Raw genomic sequence first — 22,412 nt, forward strand, 5'->3', positions numbered from 1 at the left:
GATTGCCCAGGAGGTTAAAAATGAAATATTTCAGCTCTGTCTGCTAACATGGGTCCTCGAACACAGTGGGGACAAAGGATAGTTCAGAGGTGGGATCGTTTCCCTTATCATAGCCCTGCCTGACTCTATAATCCTTCTTACTCAAGTTCGTATACATAGTGATGGAAGCAGACAAAGCTAGAGATTATATCACTGGGAATGGAGGGTGGAGGTATAAAATGGACGCTGGACGGGACCTCTTTTTCTCTTAACACTCTTTGGACCCAGAGAGACGCTCTCATAGCTGCTGCCCGTCCAAAGGGCATGCTGAAACTGAGGTCACACCAGTATTGCTTGGGCCTGCCTGCTGCTTGCCCTGCTGACTTTACTCTGTTGGAGGGCTCTACGGGGACAGGGGGTGCCCCATTTGCCCTCAAGGCTACGTTCTGCGGCCTCTGGGGAAGCAAGCTGCCCACTTTGCAAACGCTTGTTTTAGCATGCCAGGGGAGAGACTGTGTTCCTTTGTGCCTGGTAAGGCAATGCCCTTCTTGTGATGGGTCCCCTAAGCTGCTGCTATAATCAGCTTGGTAAAAAAGAATAATTTTAGCATGCTGCAGTGATTTTTCTCCCATCAAAGTTTGCTTTCATTACAGGTTTTGATAGCTATGAGTTTGTCTTTATCCCTAGGGGGTGTGACAAGGTTTTAAGAGCCACCTTGCTGCCTGTTTTACGCTATGTGAAACCTCTTCTATTTTGGTGGTGTGCCAACCTCTGTTTCAAAAAACAGCCCTGATGTTTTCTATTGGCTTAAAGCAGTAGGACATGTGATCTCTCTCACACGCTGATGTGTGCACATACAAGCCAGCCCATCTCGCCATCCAAACTGGAGAGATGATTCCTTGCACAGCCAGATGACTTGACTGGTACACAGAAACAGGTCATATGAACGGTGCGTTCACCCACGGACACAGCTCCTGGTTGCCTTAGTGCTGAGATGTTGTGAGTGAGATACACTGCTGTAGTGGCTTTGGCCTCCTCAGCTCAGTTGACCAGGTTCCAAACTGGCTTTGAGCAGAACTCAAGAACAAGGCTCACCTGCATGTTCTTTAAGCTATAGCCAGAGACCGCAGCCACGTTTCTACTATAGAATGTGGCAGTACATGACTGCATATAGTCATGTACCAGGTGAACTTTTATTGTTAAATGGGTTTGGTCTGACTTGTTAGCATGTTCTTGGCATGCTTCTCAGGATCATCCAAATATACAGTCACAGTTGGGAGTCAAGAGTTAGCATAAGGCAAGCTACTGCTTGAATATCAAGAGAGGAGGGGGCTTCCCTCCATCTAACCTACCTTTGCGTCTTTTTCTTTACTGCTTATTCAGTTCCTGGCTTACAATTCTGTGCTCCTTCCCGTCTGCTGGTTCTAGGGTTTTTAAGCAGTCTTGGTAATTGACAGTCTAAATTTTACTGCTCATAAAACCCCAGAGAGCATTGATTATGACTTGAGTTAAGCAAGTGGCATATAAAATCTCACAGCCTTGCAGCCGTAGGGGAATGTTATGATGAATGTATTTCTTGGGAGCGGCAAAAGGTTTGGAGTATTCTGCCAGCTCTGTTCTGGGCATCAAATGTTACTAGTGACTTGCAGCCGCTAATAGCATTTCATTTGGGACATTTGCCCAAAAGTTTGAAAGCTGATCATTCGTTTGGTGAAGTGGGTGTGAGGTGCTCTGAGAGGCATCTCTCCTCATTAATTACTTTTCTATGTCAGTCAGAATCAGGAAGTGCAAAGGCATCCACAGAGCTGAAAAAGATACTTAGAAAATAAAGGACACTTTGTGGATAAAATGCACATGGATTTTATTGAAAATCTTTCCTTGACTGTGTTCCAAAGCCACTGTTACCTTTTCCCTTTCCTTTTTCTTTTTATCTAACCTCCTTTTAATGTTTGATCACTGGCTATTTTATGCACTTAATCCAGAGTGGACAAAAAGACCGGATTGCTCAGATTCACTTCTTGGTTCTTAGTCACTAACAGGAGATGTTTGTGTTTGAAAAAAGTGAAATATGATATCTTCTCAATTATGTTTTCTACATGGCAGTAAAATAAAATCAGAACTACCTTCCGAGGAGAGTGTGTTCTCCCATTCAGATGACTGCTTCTTGCTGAAAGATTGTGAGAAATGTTATTTTTCTGTCTCTCCAGTTCCAGAAACCCAATGACTTCTCACCCCCTTTCCGCTTCGGGACGGTTCCCAATGGCAGCACAGAAAGGAACATTCGCAACAACTACCCTGAAATGCACAGCTACATGGTGAAGTTCAATCAGAGAGGGGTGGATGATGCACTGTTCTCACTGAAGACTGGGTGAGGCTTTCTTCTTCCATGCTTACTCACCACAGATACCTGACTTCTTTTCGTGCTTATCTGAAATTTATTTTGTGGGATTTGGAAAATGACCCTCCATTATCATTCCATAATTAAAAGTATAGCAAGGCCAAACACAGCACAGGAGAATAATTCTGTGGTTCTCTTAGCCAGGTTTTGCTATTGACATCTGTAGAAGAGTTTCTGGTTTTGCTGTATTTCTAAGATCGTTCTAAAAAAAAAAAAAAAAAGAGTATCTTCTGTATCCTTGTGTATATTAGTCCTGAAGACCTTACTTCATCGAGATGTTTCATGCTGATGGGTCCTTATGCATACACAGGGAAAGCTCTCAGACCTCTGTGGACAAAGTTTTTTTTCAGAACGTTTATATTGTCATCTGGAAATTCCTTTGTTTTCCTTTCTTCTATGTATAAAAGATTATGTTAATCAGGAAGCTGAAACAATCCTTGTCAGACTAATCCCACCCCAGTGTATCACTAGCTAATAGAATGTAATGAAGGTGTGCTTGAAGCAAATAGTTTGGAAGTAGCCCTTCTCTCTGGAATATGTTAGTATCAAGGGCTGAACAGAATGTTGTTTGAAAAATGAGGAAGTATATAAAATGGGAGCATTTCCTTGGGTAATTTGGGAAACGTGGGAAAACTAATTAGCAAAAAGTATGTTTAAACAGCTCATCCTGTTTTAATAACAGTGAATCTACAAAGGAGCTAACTTAAAACGCCATTTTGCAGGCCTTTGTCCTTTATAATTAAAGACTTCCTCCCAGAGCTGACCATTTTGGTTGTCAGAGCCCAGCCCCAGTGAAAAAAACCATTCTTCCTTACACTCGTGTTGCACTCTTATGAGAAAGTTCATTCCAAAGCACGAATGAAGATGTTCAGCCAATTTAATTACTAGATTGACTGAATATTCCTAAACCTGTTTGCCAGGTTCAGAGGGACACAGCCCATTATAAATGATTGTACCGTTGTTGGATGCCATCCTGGGAAGGTACATTTGCCAGGATAGTCATCATCCAGGAAATAAATATGCTCTGTCCTGGAAATATATGGATGAAATAGAGCTCATCACTTGCAGTAGATGTCATCCTGGCTTCATATCCACCTTTGGACAGACTTCCCCACAGATATGCGCTTGAACTGAGATAATCATCATACTGGAAATATATGTGCAGGAGGTGGATTGGAAAGATAGTGTGGGTGTGAGAATGTGCAAGGTAGAAGGTCTTTGGTCTTATATCGGAAAGTGCTTCATTTCAGATCTAGTGGGAAGATTTACTCATCGGCTGTCTGTGGTTATGTGGAAGATGCAGCACCTGAGACTGTCCCCCACACCCATATCAATTTGTTGCGGTGAGAGGAAGGCTCTCATCAGTCTGTTGTGCCGTCTACCCACCCCAGCCCACAATGGGGATTTCTCTGTGTTGAAATAGAATTTTTCTTGTGGTTTTCAGCTAAGCACTCTTTACCAAAGAGCTACTCAGCATGGTAAACCATAAAGCTGCTATCATGGCCACTTGACATTGGTAAAGATCCAATAGTGCTTTTCACAGTAACCTAGGAGTTAAACATGATGTCCTGACTATATTTAATTTGAAAAAAATACATTTTACTCAGCTAAGTCATGCCAGCAGTTTGAATTGGAGATAATCTTTTCCTTACTCCAACCCCTACTTTGCTATCTAATATTGATACATTTTATAAAGCATTTCAAGTTTCTTTGAGATGAAAGGCAGTACAGAAATATAAGCTATTCTTAGGACGATAGATCCCCTTGACTTCCTCTTCATTCACCTTTATCTTGCAGTATGTTTGTATTACAAATTTTCTTTCAGATCAGAAATGGTGATTATCAAAGAGTCAGAAAGAAACAGACAGTCCTCATTTATAATCTAGTTTCACCTGTAAACAGGTTCTAGACTCAGTTTTTAGTTAACTCTGATGAAGGTGAAGATGCAACCTATTGTAGTCTATCTGAAAGAGGTTCGTTTCTGCCTTAATGACCTGAGAACACCTTTAAACTCTAGAATCTAAACAGATTCTATCCTTTCTGTACTATACCCCTCTTGTTTCTTGCACCTGTGCAGGAAGTTGGATGCTTTCATTTATGATGCAGCAGTGCTAAATTACATGGCTGGAAGAGATGAAGGCTGCAAGCTGGTGACAATTGGGAGCGGGAAAGTGTTTGCCTCCACCGGCTATGGCATTGCCATCCAAAAGGACTCAGGCTGGAAGCGCCAGGTTGACCTTGCCATTCTACAGCTTTTTGGAGATGGTAAGTGACAAGAAAAAGAGGGGTTTTTCTAAGAAATCCAAAGTTTTGCATGTAAGAAATAGAAGTTCCTAGCTCTGGTGCTTCAGATTTGAGTTGAGAACAGAAAATTATTAAAAGGGTTTGTTAGAGGCATTACACCAAAAATGTGAGGATGTCACTTGGTTTATGTTGTTGATGCAGGGTAGCAGTATCATCAAAAGCAATGTCAAAAGCACTAAAGGTTTCATAGAACCAGCTGTGCGCTTGAAACATCTTGTGCAAAGAATGTCTTGTAAAAACAAGGTTTCTATTGTGAGCTTTTCGCTATTTGAGGTTCTGCCATGACCAAACCCACTAACTATACTGTACTTTTAGTGATCTTCCCATGCTTTATGGTTCTAGACAGGATCAAGCCATGCAGAGTTTACAAAATGAAAGGATAAGTATTTCTTATTTCTTAACTCTTTCTGATGAAAGAGTCAACTCAGATTTTCCAAAACCTCAGAATAAACAAGGAAGGACTTGAGACTCAGAAGCATGTTTTGGAGTGAGTTTTTAATCAGAACATTATAGTTACCTAGTTCATCTCCTCCTTTACAGAAATTTGCTATTATTAAAAAAAATATTCATGGGATAAGGAATTCCTCCTTAGAAAATATTTTCCTGACTTTCCCTTTCCATTCCATATTACATCTTACTGTGTCCTTCTTTTGAATAAATAAAATTCAGAGGTTATTTTATTAATAGATATTTCCTTTTTTCCCCCTGAAATCTGAAAATAACATACAGTATAATAAATATGGAAAGAATATAGCTCTGATGTACTTCAGCAGAAAATTGGCCACCTGAAGGATAGGGTGTTCTGTCTCCTAAACAATCTAATATCTGTTATTTCAGAAAAAGACGTAAGTGCTCCATAAAGCTTTAAAGACTGTGCTATGGCGCCACATAAATATACAGATTTTTTTCCTCCTGTCACTGGACTGGAGGTTAAAAATGTGAAAAACTAACTTTCCTAACAGCATGAAAAGAATTGCCAACCTGCAAAATTAGTTTATTTCTGAATGTCTCAGTATGTGTGTGTGTGTGAGTGTTTATCTCTCTCTCTTCCCTCATGAAATACCATAATGGGAGTAAGTGGGGTATGAAATTAGACTACAGAACATTTGTTCCTAGCTGATACAAATTAGTAATATTTTTGATTGGTCAAAGGGCTTGAAAGTGTTGAATTTGGACAAAAGTGAAGGGGAGGAAAACAGGTAAAAATGCACAAATATTTTTGGGAACATTGCACCTAGTTTTAATGAGCTATGGATATGATGCAAACAAATCCAAAATCAGATGTTTTGATTTTAAAAAAAATCAACATTTTGAGTTTTGAGCTGGAAAAGTACAATGTTTTCATTTAGAAGTAACTCATTTTTGTCTACCAGTATCAGTCACTGACTTTTCCCTGCATTGACCTAATATGAAAGTGGAAGTTTGTGAGGCTAGGTGTTCAGTCATCTGGTGGACAACTTTTTCAGGATCTCACTGTGAACATTTGGCAAGTGTGACATCTGTGTCCTGTGGAGGTTTTTTGTGGCTAATATCTGGTGGTGGAAAAATCCTGTTTCCTTCCCTGTGACAAATTGCACCTGCCCCTACCAGAAGGGCAGTCAGGATATTCCATGGACGTAATAGAATTGGAAAAAGACCGTGGCCACTGGAAGTGACCTTAGATCAGCTTTTTGCTTTCAGTCTGCCCCGGCTTGAGCTCTCTAGTCATTGCAGGGCTGTCTAACCTGTTTCTTTCCTTCTCTCTGTCTTCCTAGGGGAGATGGAGGAGCTGGAAGCACTATGGCTCACTGGCATTTGTCACAATGAGAAGAACGAGGTTATGAGCAGCCAGCTGGATATAGATAATATGGCAGGTGTCTTCTACATGCTGGGAGCAGCCATGGCCCTCAGTCTCATCACCTTCATCTGTGAGCATCTCTTCTACTGGCAATTCCGCCACTGCTTCATGGGCGTCTGCTCTGGCAAGCCCGGTGTGGTCTTCTCCATCAGCAGGGTGAGTGTCATTAGCTAGCGGGGAGGAACACAGGATTTATTCAGGCAGTCCTAGGTACTGGAAGTGGGGAAATCCACCGACACTGTCTAACACACAGGTGGCATAGAGTGGTGGTCTGCAGGATAAAGGCTGGCATCCTTTCACCATTAATGTTGCAAGTATTTTTCTGTGGCATCTCTGGTCTCTGCTGGATTGTGGTCATGGAAAGGGAAATTTCACATGGAAATGAAAATGCAGTATAAAGAGAAATTAACTCTAACATGGACAGTCAGAAGTCCCTAACCAAAAGCGACGCCCTAAACCATGCAGAAATTCCTTCCAGAGAGGAAGACCACATGAACTTAGCAATTGCTTTATACAAATCTGCCTTAAGGTATAATACTTACATTTAAAGAAGATTCTAGTAATTTCTGAGTCATCTTTCTGCTGTTAGTGTAGCTAACAGTATCCCATTTGGAGCTTTTTTTTCTTCTTTCAAGCCACTGGTCCTTTCCCCTGATCCATGCTGAAGTGAGGTCAAATCTCAGATTTTTGGCCTCAGTGTTCGATGTAACAGAATTAACTTTGCTTGTGCAAGGAGTATATAATTGCTACATAAAATATTGTTAAGGAAAATGACAAAGCGTTTTGAATGCAGGGGCACAGCCGCTCTTCTATATTGTTAGTTTCTAACCTGGTTTAGTCTGGAGATGAGGTGGGGGATTGTGTTTGGTGGTCCTTAGCTAAATACAGATTCTTTCATTCTGAGGTTATCTGTTAGACCTGGGCCAGGTTGGTGAAAAGTCTGAAAAGTGTTAATCATCTGCTAGCTGCTGAGAAACCATAGTAACATGGTGTGATGGTGTCCATTTCAGAATTGACATTAATCAGCAGGTGCCATTTGGCAGGCCAGGGAATAAATGAGCCCCTTTCCTTCTACTCCTAAGGGTAGCTCTTGCAAACAGTTTGTGTTGTGGATCAAAGAGCTGGCGGGAATGTGGAGGAACCAGGCATGTCTGCTGTCTGATTTGAGGTTGAAGAGAGGACTTTCGCTTTCAGGGATGTCAATTTGGAGCCTGTTATCACTGTTAAATTTAACAGAATGCAATTAAAAATTCTATTGTACTTCACTCAACCAGATGCAAAAGACCTAAATACCCGCAGTCCTGCTCTTTCTCTGTTTCTTTTTCTAATCTGTACTGGTGATTAATGTTGCTAAGTTTATGACAAATGAAGCTGTTCCCTTTTTAAGATAGCTTCTGTCTTGTTGATTCACTGATGTCCAGATGAATTTCAAGGGCCAAACCAGACTTTCTTCCTCTCATCCACACAGAATCATTTGTCTTGATGCTTTTGTTCACAAGGATATTATTTTCCCCATTTGCAATTCAGTGTTACACCTACTAGGTTTGAGTAACTCTTACAGATGCAAGCAGGTATTCCTGCATCCTACAGATATGACATGAAGCAAAGCAGAGGAAGAGGAATGGAGGGGAAGGAAAAAATGTGAGGGGCAAGAAAGAGGGGCAGAACAGCAAGGGTTGGTAGAGCAAGTCTGGTTTCATTTGATTTGATTGTGCTTCATGATGGAAGTCTGACAGGCCTTGCTGTCCTACAGGAACATGCTGTTACTGCACAGCTTCCCAGTCCAGATCCCTTTTGTGTATTCTTTGCAGGACCACTCACCTTCCTGCTTTCTCTCATTTCAGGGTATCTACAGCTGCATCCATGGCGTGGCCATCGAGGAACGCCAGTCAGCAATGAACTCCCCCACAGCGACTATGAACAACACCCATTCCAACATCCTCCGCCTGCTTCGGACAGCCAAGAACATGGCCAACCTGTCAGGGGTCAATGGCTCACCGCAGAGTGCCCTGGACTTTATCCGCCGTGAGTCGTCGGTCTACGATATCTCTGAGCACCGCCGCAGCTTTACCCACTCAGACTGCAAATCCTACAACAACCCCCCTTGCGAGGAGAACCTCTTTAGTGACTATATTAGTGAGGTGGAAAGGACCTTTGGCAACCTCCAGCTGAAGGACAGCAATGTGTATCAGGACCACTACCACCACCACCACCGCCCCCACAGCATTGGCAGCACCAGTTCCATCGACGGGCTCTACGACTGTGACAACCCGCCCTTCAATGCCCAGTCGCGGTCCATCGGGAAGAAGCCCTTGGACTTGGGGTTACCCCCTGCCAAGCACAGCCAACTGGGTGACCTTTATGGCAAGTTTTCCTTCAAGAGTGACCGCTACGGGGGCAGTGGGGCCCATGACGACCTGATCCGCTCGGACGTCTCTGACATTTCCACTCACACGGTCACCTACGGCAACATCGAGGGCAACGCAGCCAAGCGGCGGAAGCAGCAGTACAAGGACAGCCTGAAGAAGCGCCCAGCCTCTGCTAAGTCCCGGCGGGAGTTTGACGAGATAGAGCTGGCCTACCGCCGGCGTCCACCTCGCTCGCCTGACCACAAGCGCTACTTCAGGGACAAGGAAGGGCTACGGGACTTCTACCTGGACCAGTTTCGGGCCAAGGAGAACTCGCCGCACTGGGAACACGTGGACCTGACAGATATCTACAAGGAGCGGGGAGATGAGTTTAAGCGTGACACGGGAGGAGGAGGGGGTGGATCCTGCACCAACAGGGCCCACCACAAGCATGGCTCGGGCGAGTTTGGAGGAGGCAACGAGCACAAGCATGGCGTTGTGAGTGGGGTCCCGGCACCGTGGGAGAAGAACCTGACCAACTTAGACTGGGAGGACCGGCCTGGGGCTAATTTCTGCCGCGGTTGCCCTTCTAAGCTGCACAACTACACGCCATCGGTGGTGGGGCAGAACTCCACCCGCCAGGCCTGCATCCGCTGCGAGGCCTGCAAGAAAGCGGGCAACCTGTACGATATCAGTGAGGACAACTCGCTCCAAGAGCTGGACCAGCCGCCTGCCCCCGTGCCCGTGGCCACCAGTGCCACCTCCTCCTCCAAATATCCTCAGAGCCCTTCCAATTCTGCCTCCAAGGTGCAGAAGAAGAACCGCAACAAGCTCCGCCGGCAGCACTCCTACGACACCTTTGTGGACCTGCAGAAGGATGACTCAGCCCTGGCCCCCCGCAGCGTCAGCCTCAAGGACAAGGGCCGCTTTTTGGAAGGGAGCCCCTACGCCCACATGTTTGAGATGCCAGCCAGTGAGACCACATTTGCCAACAACAAGTCCTCAGTGCCCGCCACCAGCTACCACCACCACAACAACCCCGGCAGCAGCGGGGGCTACATGCTCAGCAAGTCGCTCTACCCCGACCGGGTCACCCAAAACCCTTTCATCCCCACTTTTGGGGATGACCAATGCTTGCTCCACGGCAGCAAATCTTATTTCTTCAGGCAGCCTGTGGTGGCAGGAGGGCCCAAAGCCAGGCCAGACTTCCGAGCCATCGTCACCACCAACAAGCCGGTGGTCTCAGCCCTTCATGGGGCTGTGCCAGCCCGTTTCCAGAAGGACATCTGTATAGGGAACCAGTCCAACCCCTGTGTGCCTAACAACAAAAACCCCAGGGCTTTCAATGGCTCCAGCAACGGGCATGTTTATGAGAAACTCTCCAGTATTGAGTCTGACGTTTGAGTGAGAGGGGAAGAGCGCGGGGAGGGACTGGGGGTGTATGTGGAGCGTGGGAGGGTGGGGTGGGATCAATCCCATCAGCTACTCTCTTGGGTCATCCTTAGTTTGTGGGATACTGGAGTTCTGAATAGTGCAGCACTGGTGACAAGTGCCACCTCTTTGGTTTCCCCTCTTCCTCCTCCTCTTTCCCATCCCTCCCCTTTTATCTCTTTTTCCATGTTCTCGCTCCTCCCATTCTCCTCCATTCCTGGCCATTGCACTTTACAGTGACGTCGGAGTTGGATATCCTCGCTCGTGATTTCAGGAAGGGGAGAAAAAGGCAGGGAAGGGGTGGGCTGAGGGGGAGCGGCAGTGACTCTAGCATTTCATTCTTGCTGGCTCCCGGCAAAGGCATGTGCACACACACGGGTGTGTGTGGCAGGAGGAGACAGCAGAAGCAGAGTAATGGACATGCAGGAAAAGGTGCTTGCTCAGGCAACTCTTCCTAAGACTGCCTAGAAAAGAGTAGTGTTTGAAGACGTGGAGAAAGTGAAGGGTGAATAACACGACTAACTTGATGATGCACTTATATGTTAGCTATACTGAGGTTCTCGTTACATTATTTTGTGAAGACTATGGGGGTTTAGGGCTGAAAAAAAAATATATATATATTTGCGTATATGCTGAGAAATTTACGCTAAAATTTTGAATTGTCTGTTGGGGGGTGTGGGGGGAGGGAGAGAAGGCTTGTCTGCAGGTCTGGCTAGTGGTTTCACTATGGCTATTGCAGCCATTGAATCTGTGGCAGACCAGCGGGAGAAATGGAAAGGAAGAGGGGCCTGAGTTTGGGAAAGCAACCCTGGACTCAGGGAGGCTGCTGGGATCTCTGACAGACGACGCTGGTTTGCACTGAAATGAGAAGAGTTTGGGGAAAGTGGTGCAGGATTGGTTCGTTAGCTGTGAGTTGCTCTCTAGTTGTGACATAACTTCAGGGGTGGGAGCAGTGTATAGTATGGGTTAGCCTATACGCGAGTATATACGATAACTTTATACTTGAAATGTCTGCGGAGAAGGCAAAATAAAACCATGATCCTATAAGGTGTCTGGATAACAAACACAGTGGAACAGAGCTAAAGAGTAGGGAAAGGTGGGAAGGGAAGTTTTGTCACTGTCACTTCAGGGGACAGCAAGCCTGTTTTGGCATGTCCTTTCAGTGAGGAGGGCAGGGAAAAAAGGGTTTTCATCCTTCTGCCCTCCCTATCCTTGGCCAGTAGGTTGGAACAAAAGGAATAGGGTGCCCTCTGCCAATGCTGGCATGGTGCTTGAGAGGAAAAAAAGTGCCATGAAAGGGTGCGTGTGGTGGCGGTGGTGCTGGTGGACTGTTTCAATGCCTCCTTGCACATGTGGAAATGGGAGGAGGGTGTGCGCACCCATGGGAAATACATGTGTATATTTACTTTGAATGTACAGGGGAAGTACGCGGCTTGTCTTCCTGGGAAGGGGTGTGCTTGAATAAATGCCAGAGAGCACAGAAACTTGTGCCAAGGGCTGAAGACAAGACGTGCAAGGCTGAGATGCGTGTGTACATGTACGTGTGCCTCTGCGTGCGAGAGAGAGAGATACTAGCACAGGTGCAAAGCTGGAATAGCCTAGGGTTTCCCATCCCTGCAGTTGTAGTGACAGCTTTCCTGGTGCACCTAGTATCAATAAGAGTGGTTTTTTCTTTCCATTGTATCATTTTAGATGCAAGTTAAACTAAAGGAAAGGGAGCAATGGTAGGAGTGAGAGGCGGAACTCCCCTTTCATATGTCTTCTTTCTCCTGAGGTGGGGATGTGGGCTGACCTCTCCCATCCTGAGAGATATGGCAAAGTCTCTCCTGTTTGTCCTGGGTCTGTCCTAGTGTCTCGATGACCATGGCTCAGCAGGGGAAGGGCTGAGAGAACCCTGTGCTGAGGGCATGGGGACACTGCTGGGGACTGACTCTGAAAGGAGATGGCAGCCCCGTCTTTATGAGCCACATTTCTTGGAGCTGAAAGCCACCTCTCTCACATTCCTCACCGCACCCTGGTTGATTTTATCTTATCTTTCTCTTAAGCCAAGAAAAGGCCTTTTATTTATTTACCTATTTATTTTATTTATTTTTTAAAGCTGGGGCGGGGGGAGGGTGGGATTTGCCTGTAAAGTCAAAGAGTGTGAGGAGAGGGTGGGCAGGGTTGGTGAGGGGAGTATTTTCTTATATTTCAGTGAGGAAATTAAGGAGGGAAGAGGGGGAGAGTCTTTGTAATGCCACCCCTTAGTCTTCAGGGTAAGGGAAATTCTTATTCTTTCCCTCTTCTCTCATTACAAAGACAAAAAGGAACAGAAAAAAAGAAAAAAAAAAAAAAGAAACCAAACAAATTAACAGAGCGATCTGCAATCCAGAACACATGGCAGCTTGTCAGATGCCTCTGACAGTGGCCACCAAGAAGGCGTTCCTTTCATTTGTAAATATTTCTTTTTTATTGCGTTTTTGTATAAATTGGTGTTTCTCTTCTCGTGAATATTCAGGTCGTGGGGTGGGAGGGAGGGGAAGTTTGTTTCTGTTCTGTTTGTTTTCTACGACTTTTCAGGCTGCGTTTTGGAAGCGGTTTACGCGGGTCGAGGCCGTATGAATGAGAAAAAAAAAAAAAGAGAGAGAGAGAGAGAAACCCATGTGTGTTGTGTTCCCCTGAGGCCCCCCGTATCGCCCTGTCACCTTTATCTTCATGAATGGAAGACGCCGGAACGTCACTTCAAGCCTTGCCAGCAGGGTTTCATGTTTTGACGGGAACACCCCCAATTCCTTTTTGCATATAAACTCTCTGTACCAGCATCTCTCTGTGGAGTTTGGGCCTCAAGGCACTACGCTGTCTTGATAGTGGTGGGGTGAACCATCAAGTTGGCCGCTCAGGTTGGACCATCACTTTGACATTAAGAGACTTCTCCAATGCTACTTTGGTTTAGAAATCTTGGACCTGGGAAAGCTCGTGATAATTTCTGGTATTTCCTAAGGGCTTGGGGGGGAAGCTTGACAGCTGGCGAGGGCAGCTAATCTCTTTGGCAGTTATCTCGGTACTTTTCCATCCCTCCCCACCTGGAACGAGGAAACCTGGAGGGTGTCTCTGCAGGGAAATTAAGCCGAAAACAAACCAAAAAGAAGTTAATGGAACTTTTTTCAAATCTCTTCTTAAAGGTTCTGATTTTTGTGTTCTGGGGTGAAAGTTGGTTCGTATTTTCTCCGAACTGGTCTGTCCCTTGTTCCACTGATTGGCAAATGATAGTTTGCCAAAATCATTATCTAGTGTTGATACTGTTGTAGCACTGTTAACACTCCGAGTGCTCTGCAAATATTAACTGTGCCACAAACCACTCAAATGAATGCTCTAGGGCAACCAGAAAAGAAGAACTGGAAATTCTGGACTGAACCACTGGTCTAACCACAGGAGTCTGGTATTTTGCCTTCTCCCACAATAGATTAGGCCACGTGTCCATCAGGTTAATCCTTTCTCCTATAAGCGATCTTTTCTGGTTGCTTTGTTTATTTTAGTTCTGACAGGTCAACAAGTTTTGGGACAGAGATGAAGGGGAGAGGGTGGGAGGGGGGAGGGTGTAATTCATAATCCAGAAAATAAATCAATGATGTTATTAAACTCTGATTATATATTTAGAATTTTAGATTTGGTGTATTTTCATTCTAAGTATTCAAGTGAATCAATCAGGTAATATTAGCAGCAGGTGTTGTCTATACTAGAAAACCACCCACGTGCTGTTTATTACCTGTCCAGAAAAGAATGGGATTTCATACCAGAGCCTGACAAACTCCACATCCCCTCCCTTGCCATTTCTCTCTCTCTCCTCTAGAAACACCAGTATTTTCTGGGGCAGTGGCTGGGAACATTTCCCCTCTCTGAAGGTTTCTGCACACAAGAATACCAAGCAAAAACCATTGCGTCCTCTACAGTTTGGTGACCTCTACTGTATATTTGCAGCCAGCCTCCTGGGAAAGATTAGGCGCCTTTGGCAATGTTTCTGACATTTGCCTCCTCACTCTAGCCCTAGGCATGGCTCTCTGAGTGGTATTTTCATGAGCCATGTTCTTCTGAAGTGGTACTGGAGTGTATGTACTTAGCTGAAGCAGGATGTGTATGAAGGAGATGGAGGAAATATTAAAAAAAATATCAGAAATTTGCCACACATGGTGGAAAGCAGCTGGCAGGTAGAACTTGCAGCCATGGATCTCCACACCATAAACCTTCTTGGAGTATTCACACCAGCTTTCTACTGTAGCGCAACACAACACAGGCTGGTGTAGTAGTTCTCTGTCTCCCATCACACCTCCCAGTGAGGACAGTATCAGAATTTGCCATGTCACATCATAAGAGGGAAAGAAAAGCTGCAGTCAGGACTTGTCAGTTGAGACAATGAAGCACATCGGCCCTGCCTCCCCAGCAAAAATCCATCCCGTTCTCTCTAAAATCCAGCATGTGTTGTCAGAACTCTCCAGGCGAGAACCCCAGTGGGTTCAAAATGCTCAGCAATATGCAAGTATGAACTTTGCCTGTAGGGAATTGATGTTTCAATTTCCAGCGCAGGAGGGGGAAGAGGTTCCTTTGTGATGTCCTGAAGGATTTGGTGGAGGAGTTAAGAGCTGCCAGGATGGGCATCTTTGCTTCTGACTTCTTCAGCAATGCATGCTGAAGTTGAGCTCCTCACTCCAAGAAGACACTAGCATCCATCTTGAATAAAGCCCCTTTGTACCTTCAAATCAGGGTTGTTTCTCACAGCAACATTGCCAGCAAAAGAGAGAGGGGGAGACAGAGAATGAATATGATGGTGGTGACAGGTTAGAGTGATCAGAGATACCTCAGGGATCTTTATAGGCAAGTCTTTGCTTTAGAGCTTTCTATCAAATGTGGCATATCCTCCCACCTCCATTGCTTATCAACAGATGGAAGCAAGCCTGGGAACACAGCCAATGATCAGACTTAGGCCTTTCACACATCCTCCACTCCAGTCAAGCAACCTTTGATGAGCCCTTCCCATGGAGAAGGGTGGGAGGTTGCACTTCCCCACGTATTTTTGGTTGCCAAAAAGAAAAGAAAAGGGGAGGGGATAAAGATGAGGAGTGCTGATGAAGGGACTTTGTGCTGACTCTCTGCACCATCGCTCTAAGGAATTATGCTTCACCCTTTCTGCTCAATCCAAGCTGGTGAAGGCTAGGGTCCAATTATGCTGCCTCTCGGTGGCATATGCCTGGCTCACCACAGGAGCCCCTGGGAGCTGTGTGCGAGAAAGGAACTGGATTGCTGGCAACAAATGGGGACAGACTCCAGGCCACGATCCCCGTCTGCACCCACTCTTTCCCATAAGTGCTTCCCTGCTGCTCAACACACCTGGCGTGTCCACCTGGAACACACCTACCATGCTGCTGGATGCTGCAGGGCACATTGAGATAGTAACTAGTGGGACCCGATTGTTGTCCCCACAAGGGCTTATTTTCAATTTGCAGCCAAATAGATTTCCAAGCCATAGACCCTCGCTGCATTCACCCATCTACACTTCCCTGTGGCTCCCTCTCTCCTCCTCCCTCAAAGGCAAACTGGGGCGCTGACTGTCTCACTGGCAATACTAATACTATTGCTTCATCTTCATCACGGGCTCTCTGGACCTCCCTGGGGCTGACTGCAGACAGACCTGGGTGTCTGCCATTAGAACGGCAACAAAAACCACTTTGCAATTGGCTTTGAGTTCTTTCTTAATCTCTTGAGCATCCCCAAACTCCTCTCCTAGCCATGCCATTTGAGTGAATTCTGGCACCCTTCTCTCATTCCTGACAGCAAAACTGACACAGCATGAATCTGCTTGCATATAGAAAAGGGCATTGAAATCCTATCGCAGAGAGCAGGACTCATGTCTGCCGACACCAAGGGTACAGTCCCCTAGGTGCTGAGGTAAAGGAGGATCTCTGTGATGTGTTAGTAGTTACAGATCTCTTAACCTGCTGGCCTCCTGCCATTAAAGGTTCACAGAAAGCACCAGTATACGCTCCAACAGGTCAGAAAAAAATTCCACCCTGTGGGACAGGGGTTCCTCTGGGCACGGGCACACGTACGAGACATACTGGGGAAGTGAAACACACGCAAACAAACCTGACACAGCAGGAAGCTGTGAGGCTTGCGTGCCTGTACGCGCGCGCACACACACACACAGACACACGCACGGTACATTGCAGTACGCTTAATGACTCTGTCCCACAATGCATTTTTGCCAAGTAGGAACAACGTGACCTTTCCTAATGTTCTGCTGGTAGTTATTTAATTTATGTATTCATTTTGTGACTTTTACATCATCTGCTTTCTTGACTGCAGCATTACTGTGTAAATATGTGTGTATATATGTACAGAAACTAACTCAAGCAATTATATTCAGGTTGGGAAAAGGGTGGGTTTTATATCTGTACAGTATTTCCTTATTAAATAATGGCATGGGGGGGTTGGGAAAGTTAACTTCTAAATTGTGGTTTTATTGGTCTGTGGTGTTTGAAGTTGTTTCAGTGGTTGCTTTTGCTGGTTCGGAAAGTTTATCTGGATGTTATATGTGTGTGCCAAGAAAGGGTCCCCAAACAGGGGAGGTTTGGGATTGGTGAGGGGTGGTGGGTAGCAGAGGGTGTTAATAATTTCCTGTAATAAAAGCTGTGTTGATTGCTAGGGACTGTTTGTGTGAGGCACAGGGCTGTTTCCTTCTCTATGTGCTTTGCTCTTTGATTACTTTCTCTTCCCTGGTCCCCATTGTCTTCTCCCTGGGATGTCAGCAGAGTACATTCATTACTGTGGATTGCAGGGATCTCTCTCTGGGCCTTCATCTCCTGACCAACTCTTCCATCTCCCTCTTTCACTGGCCTTCCCAGTGCCAGTGGGAGGGGAGGTGGTGTCATCTCGGACGCTCTGTGCCATTCTTGTCCACTTTGCTTGCTCTCCTTTAGACCCACTCTGTCTTTCCTCTAAGCAGAACCTCATTTTCAGGTGCTTGATCTCTCTAGCAGTTTACTGCCTCATCTCCCTGGCCTCTTATCTACTTATTTCCCATCTTACTCACACTGATTCTTCAATTTCGTCTTTATGCCTCTTCTCTCAGAATGACTTATGCTGGCTGTTTGCCCACTCCGCTCCTCTTATTACTGTCTTGTTGCTCCGTTGTCTTCATCAAACTGTGCGATGCCGTACAGAAGATGAGTGAAGGGCAGGCCTCTACTTCCCCTCTCCTGGAAAATTCTAGCCCTGACCAGATTTTTAGAAGATCATATTTGGTAGCTGTTTTTGACTTCTCTGTCACTTTCACTGAGGTGGTGTTCTGCTCTTGCCCACTCAAGAAATAACAAATGATCAGTCTGGCAAATTAACTAGTGCAAGGAAGCAGCGAAATTGTCTTTTCTGAGAAAGCCAAGAGAAAGAACATAATTTCTGTCCTCGATGGCTGGATGGTGAATTTAGAGTGGGGACAGATACAGTTTTTATCACTCCACGTTCCTCCACACCAGGGTCAGTACAGTATCTTTGCTTTTACTCTATGTGAATAAAGCAAGGCTACCAGGAAGACGTATGCTATCTTTTAGAAGCACAGGGGCTACCTTCCTTTATTGCCTAGAGGCCATTGACTTGTAAACATCTACATGATGTTCTGCTATGTTGCAAACCTGGGAGTGAATGTCTGGTAGTATTTGGTCCCTTTCTGTCTGACAAGTCAATATAAGCTGGTGCTTGGCATGAGCTGCCTAGGGTTTATGGTCTAGTGTCATGTCAGTAAGGGAGGAGAGTGACAGGGGGTGACATGGTGAGTAAGCACAGACAGAGCCAATGTGAAACTGGTAGAGGCTCTAAGCAGATGCCAAGACGCCTCCCTCCTTCCCTTTTGGACAACTTGCATTGTCCCTTAATGAACTTCTATCAACCCCCCATCCTCCACAGCCATAGCACTGCCTGCTCATCCCTGAAGACACCTGGGTTTTCTGGTCACAGTCTGAGAAAGGGCCAGTCAGCCTCTCCGTGTCTGCATGTGTGTTGCCATGTGCCATGGTCTTTGAGGGTTGGAGCTGTACTGTGTGAAAGCATATGGGCAGTGCAGGGATCAATGGAAAGGGTCAGCATGCCCAGAGGTTATCCAGAGCAGCAGTCTTCTCCCAGGTGCAGCTAACTCTTGCTCAACCTGCCATTGCAGGCCTGCATCTCTAATTTCTGAGTGGGAGAAACCACTACAGCCACATGGGGATGGAGCTCTGCTCAAAGGCATGAGCAGGGTAGACATCCCTCTCATGTACCCTTGCTATGACCTTGGCATGGCTCTTCCAGCATGGTCCACAGTGGCCTGTGTACTTGTGAATACATAGCTGCAAACACGTGTCAGTCTGGGAGAAGGCATATGTTTGTGCATTCGAGTGATTCCTGGCAGAATCCAAAACATAAGTGAAGTTGGAAATCCCTGGCCCATTTGGTGCTACCCCAGTGGTGTGGACAGGCATCCCCTTGGGAGTACATCCCATAGATTAGCTTTTGGCCAAAGTAGTGAGTTACCTTTCTGAGCGTCGCCAGGCTCCTTGATGTGTTTCCTTTGCTTATTTGATGTGCCATAAGTATGACATACCTGCAACATTTGCAGGGCATCCAGAGAGAATGTATCCATCACATGAGACTTCTATCTAGGCCCTTGGGCAGTGGCTGCTAAGTCCCATGTCAGCTGGAGAAAGATTATACGTGCCCCTGAACTGAAAAAAATCAGTCAAGGGGATAAGATGAAAGTTTTGTGCTTTCTCCCTCTGCTTTCTTTCCAGGGCTTGGAACCAGATCCGTCATCACAGGCAGCTAAATTCCTGTGAAATTCAAGGAGCTTTTGGAACAGCTACTTAGGGGTTTAGATGCCTAGAATGCCTTTTGTGGATTCTCTTGCTTGTGTGGGCCTCTTCCTGCAATGCATTTTGCCAGGATTCATCTCCCAGGAACTCACCATGCTTGAACATAGCTTAGAGGCATTCCCTCTGCTTGGGGTCACCATGTGTATGTTGCATGCCTGTTGCTACTTATCTGTATTTCTTGCACGTGTCTACTTGTTGGGGGCAGGGGTGGGTTCATGGTATGTGTATTTATGCAGCCTGCACACATTTGTATGTGTGGTGCCACAGTCTGTATGTGTTCTTAGGTGTTTGTACGCATGTGTTTGAGATGAGAGAAAAGTGTTTGAAGCCGTATGCTGCTAAAGCCAGGTGATGAGTACCCGTAGGTACCTTGGCAACCCTGTTGTTGCTCTTGCTTACCTGGTAGGCCCTGGCGTGTCTGCTTTGTTTGGACTCTGGGGGACCAGCTCTGAATCAGTGACAAGGCTGGGACACAGACTCCTCCTGAAGATGGTTTGACTACAGCACCAGAAACCCATTCCATGTGTTCATTCACTTCTGTGCTGAATCCGCTGTGCCACATTTTCAAACCATTGTGCCATACTCATTACCTACTTCGCCTTAATTGGTAGGTGGAGCAGGAACACAATCATGCACTGACCTGTAAGGTCTTTTGGGAGAGATCTAGTCAAACTGTCCTGTGTCTGAAACAAGAGGCTCCCTTGCCATTCCTTTTGCTGCCTCTTAGGGCAAAGCAAGCACTGAAATTCCACTTGCAAGCACGCACTAGCCTGTCCTTTCTTGCCCTTGTGTTAGATGGACACAGGCAAAAGTTGAGCTATGGTGGATTGATCTCCCATTCACGCTGTTTGGAAGAGCCTCATCATTGCTGCTTGGAGCTCGGTAGGGAGCTTGCAAATCCCAAGCTCTGGAGGGGTTCTGTTTCTTCAGAGGGGACAGCAAATAGGGAGGATGGGAGGGAGTGAACTTTCTGTAGCTGTTCTTCATCCCATTCATTTCCAGGAGAGATTGCTACGCTGCTAGCACCGGAGAGGATGACCTGCTGGGAGGGCCCTACAGTGCCAACTGGCACAGCACTTTAACTGGCCAAACTGCTGAACAAGACACTGCTGTCCTCTGTCAGCAGCCGGAAAAGACAATCAGGACCTGATGAAGAGATGCCATGACTAGTCAGATAAGGAAGGAGCAACACTTGGGGGCTAGGGCCCTCATTGCCTACACTATCTTAAGTCTGCTTAACCAGCCCTTTAGTGCTGGTCTCACCAGGCCTCTTTGAAGGTTTCTTTTTATTTATATATATATAAAATGTAACAGAATAATCTATGGCCTCCAGTGACTCCTTCTATCAGACCACATCCGTCCACCTCCTCTGCTTTCTTCCATGTTCAGCCGCTCTTTTCCTCTCCGTCAAATTGTATCCTGTGCTCTGCCGGGCTTGTCTTTTATGGAAGAGAAGATATATGTGTGTGAGTGTGTGTACACATGTGTGTGTGTATTTTAAGTATTATTACTATTATCAACATGCTATACACCTAAAAGCTCCTAGCAAGCTGGAGCCTTCAAGAGGTGCTGTAGGAAATGGCCTTCCCACTAGACAACAGTTAGTGTGGAGGTTAGCACAGAAAGCTGCTAGCTTTGGAGGCCTCTTTGCCTGTCTGGTTGCTTTTCTTATCTTTGGAGCAGGCTCTCTCTCACATGTGGTTAGAAATGCAGCAAACTGCTCTTTTTAGCTTTGCATTTTCAAAATTTCTAACATGGGAAAAAAAATGTTTGTTGATTAGCTGTTGATTTCTTTTGTCCGTTTGTTTGTTTGTTTGTTTACGCAGTCCTTTTAGTGGGAGCAGGGAGGTGTTTTCAGCAATACAACTTTCCGAGACCTCAGTTCTGTGCAGTTATTGTTTGTATGGTTCAGCTGTGTTTGGGGTCTTTCCTTTGTATGTGTTTCTCCTGAATGGCAGGGCTATCTTGAAACGTCTCTTTGCCAGTGACAAAAGCATTGGAGGCAAGGGCTGGTATAAGAGGAGGCAGCAGCCTTTTGGGAAGTAGTTTTTCACCTACTTCCCTGGGGAGTCACAGAAGGCAAATTATTTAACCGTTGCACAGGTGGGTTTTGGGGCTGGTGGTTTTTTTTGGTACTCCCTCTCTTTTCCTTCCTTTTTTCTTTTTCTCTTTTTTTCCCTTTGAAAAAAAATATGTTTCTCCAGTGAGCTTTGGCCGGTGCCCCAAAGGCTGCTGTGAGGCGGGTAGTAGGCAGGGAGGGTGTCTGACCCCTGGGTCCTGCCCTCCTGAAGCCGTGTGGGATTGCCTGCGTGAGGAGGGAGAAAGGCCCTTTTTTGGCAGTTTCCACAGCCGTTCCTGGGACAAGGACCCTGTGGCTGCTGAGGGACCTGACCCAAAGGGAATGAGCATCCATGGGAGATGATCCTCTGGCTTGTGTGGGTGGTGGGTCAGGCTGGAGGGCAGGCAGGGGAAGATAGCTCACAGACCCCTGCACAGCCCTTCCCATGCCGGAGCAGGAGCAGGGCGCATAGGTCTGCAACAGGGACAAACAAATGACCCTAAATGGGCCAGAGGGTTCAGCCTCACCTCTCCTGAGCTATTTACAGGTGAGTAAAGCTGACCCTCATCTCAGACAATGTCATTCAAGGCTGAGCAGAGTCTCGCAGACCATGAAGTAGGGGTTAAAGGTGGTGCATGGGTATCTGGCCAGCTCTCGATGTCATGGCACCTAAGGGAAAGCCCAGCACCTTCATCCTTTGGCACCTGGAAGTGGCTGAGAGCAGTAGTGGAGGACTGTCACGTCTACTAGGATTGGGGCAGGTAGCATCTCTAGAGCTGGCACAGGTCAGCTTCAGCTGTATTTGCTTTCTAACTAATGTACATTTACTTTGGAGAGCACGTTTGATGAGCTCAGTCTACCAACCAAAAGAAAAAGAAATACTCACCTCTAGTGTAAGTCTTCTACTGCCCAACACTGCTACCTCCTCTTCTCTTGAGCTGTTGGTATCTTGCGGTGAACCTGGCCACCCATCAGGCTGTTGCACACAGCAGATATATCTTATCCGCGTCTGAGACTGTCTTTGCCTAAATTTTGCCTCCTCCTCATCCCCTTTATGCACGCACATGCGTGTGCGTGCGCACACACACACACACACACACGTACCCACCTCCAGCCACTCCACTGGTGAAAATCAGAGCCACAGAGACATGAGTGCCAAATGACTTTTTATTTCTCAAGTAAA

General features: G+C 46.1%; 1 protein-coding gene across 3 annotated transcripts in view; it reads left to right on the plus strand.

Annotated features, from left to right (window-relative positions):
* The window catches only part of GRIN2B (glutamate ionotropic receptor NMDA type subunit 2B), a 210,756-nt gene extending 198,362 nt beyond the window's left edge, over positions 1-12,394 (plus strand). For all 3 annotated transcript variants that reach the window (XM_063322603.1, XM_063322602.1, XM_063322604.1), the window contains 4 exons: positions 2,187-2,347; positions 4,455-4,642; positions 6,436-6,674; positions 8,363-12,394. In XM_063322603.1, coding sequence (XP_063178673.1) covers positions 2,187-2,347; positions 4,455-4,642; positions 6,436-6,674; positions 8,363-10,270 — 2,496 coding nt within the window. In that variant the 3' untranslated portion in view covers positions 10,271-12,394. The remainder of the gene's footprint in view (positions 1-2,186; positions 2,348-4,454; positions 4,643-6,435; positions 6,675-8,362) is intronic.
* Positions 12,395-22,412: the final 10,018 nt, after the last annotated feature.

Source organism: Chroicocephalus ridibundus, chromosome 1 (assembly GCF_963924245.1).
Source record: "Chroicocephalus ridibundus chromosome 1, bChrRid1.1, whole genome shotgun sequence".
Taxonomy (NCBI): Eukaryota; Metazoa; Chordata; class Aves; order Charadriiformes; family Laridae; genus Chroicocephalus; species Chroicocephalus ridibundus.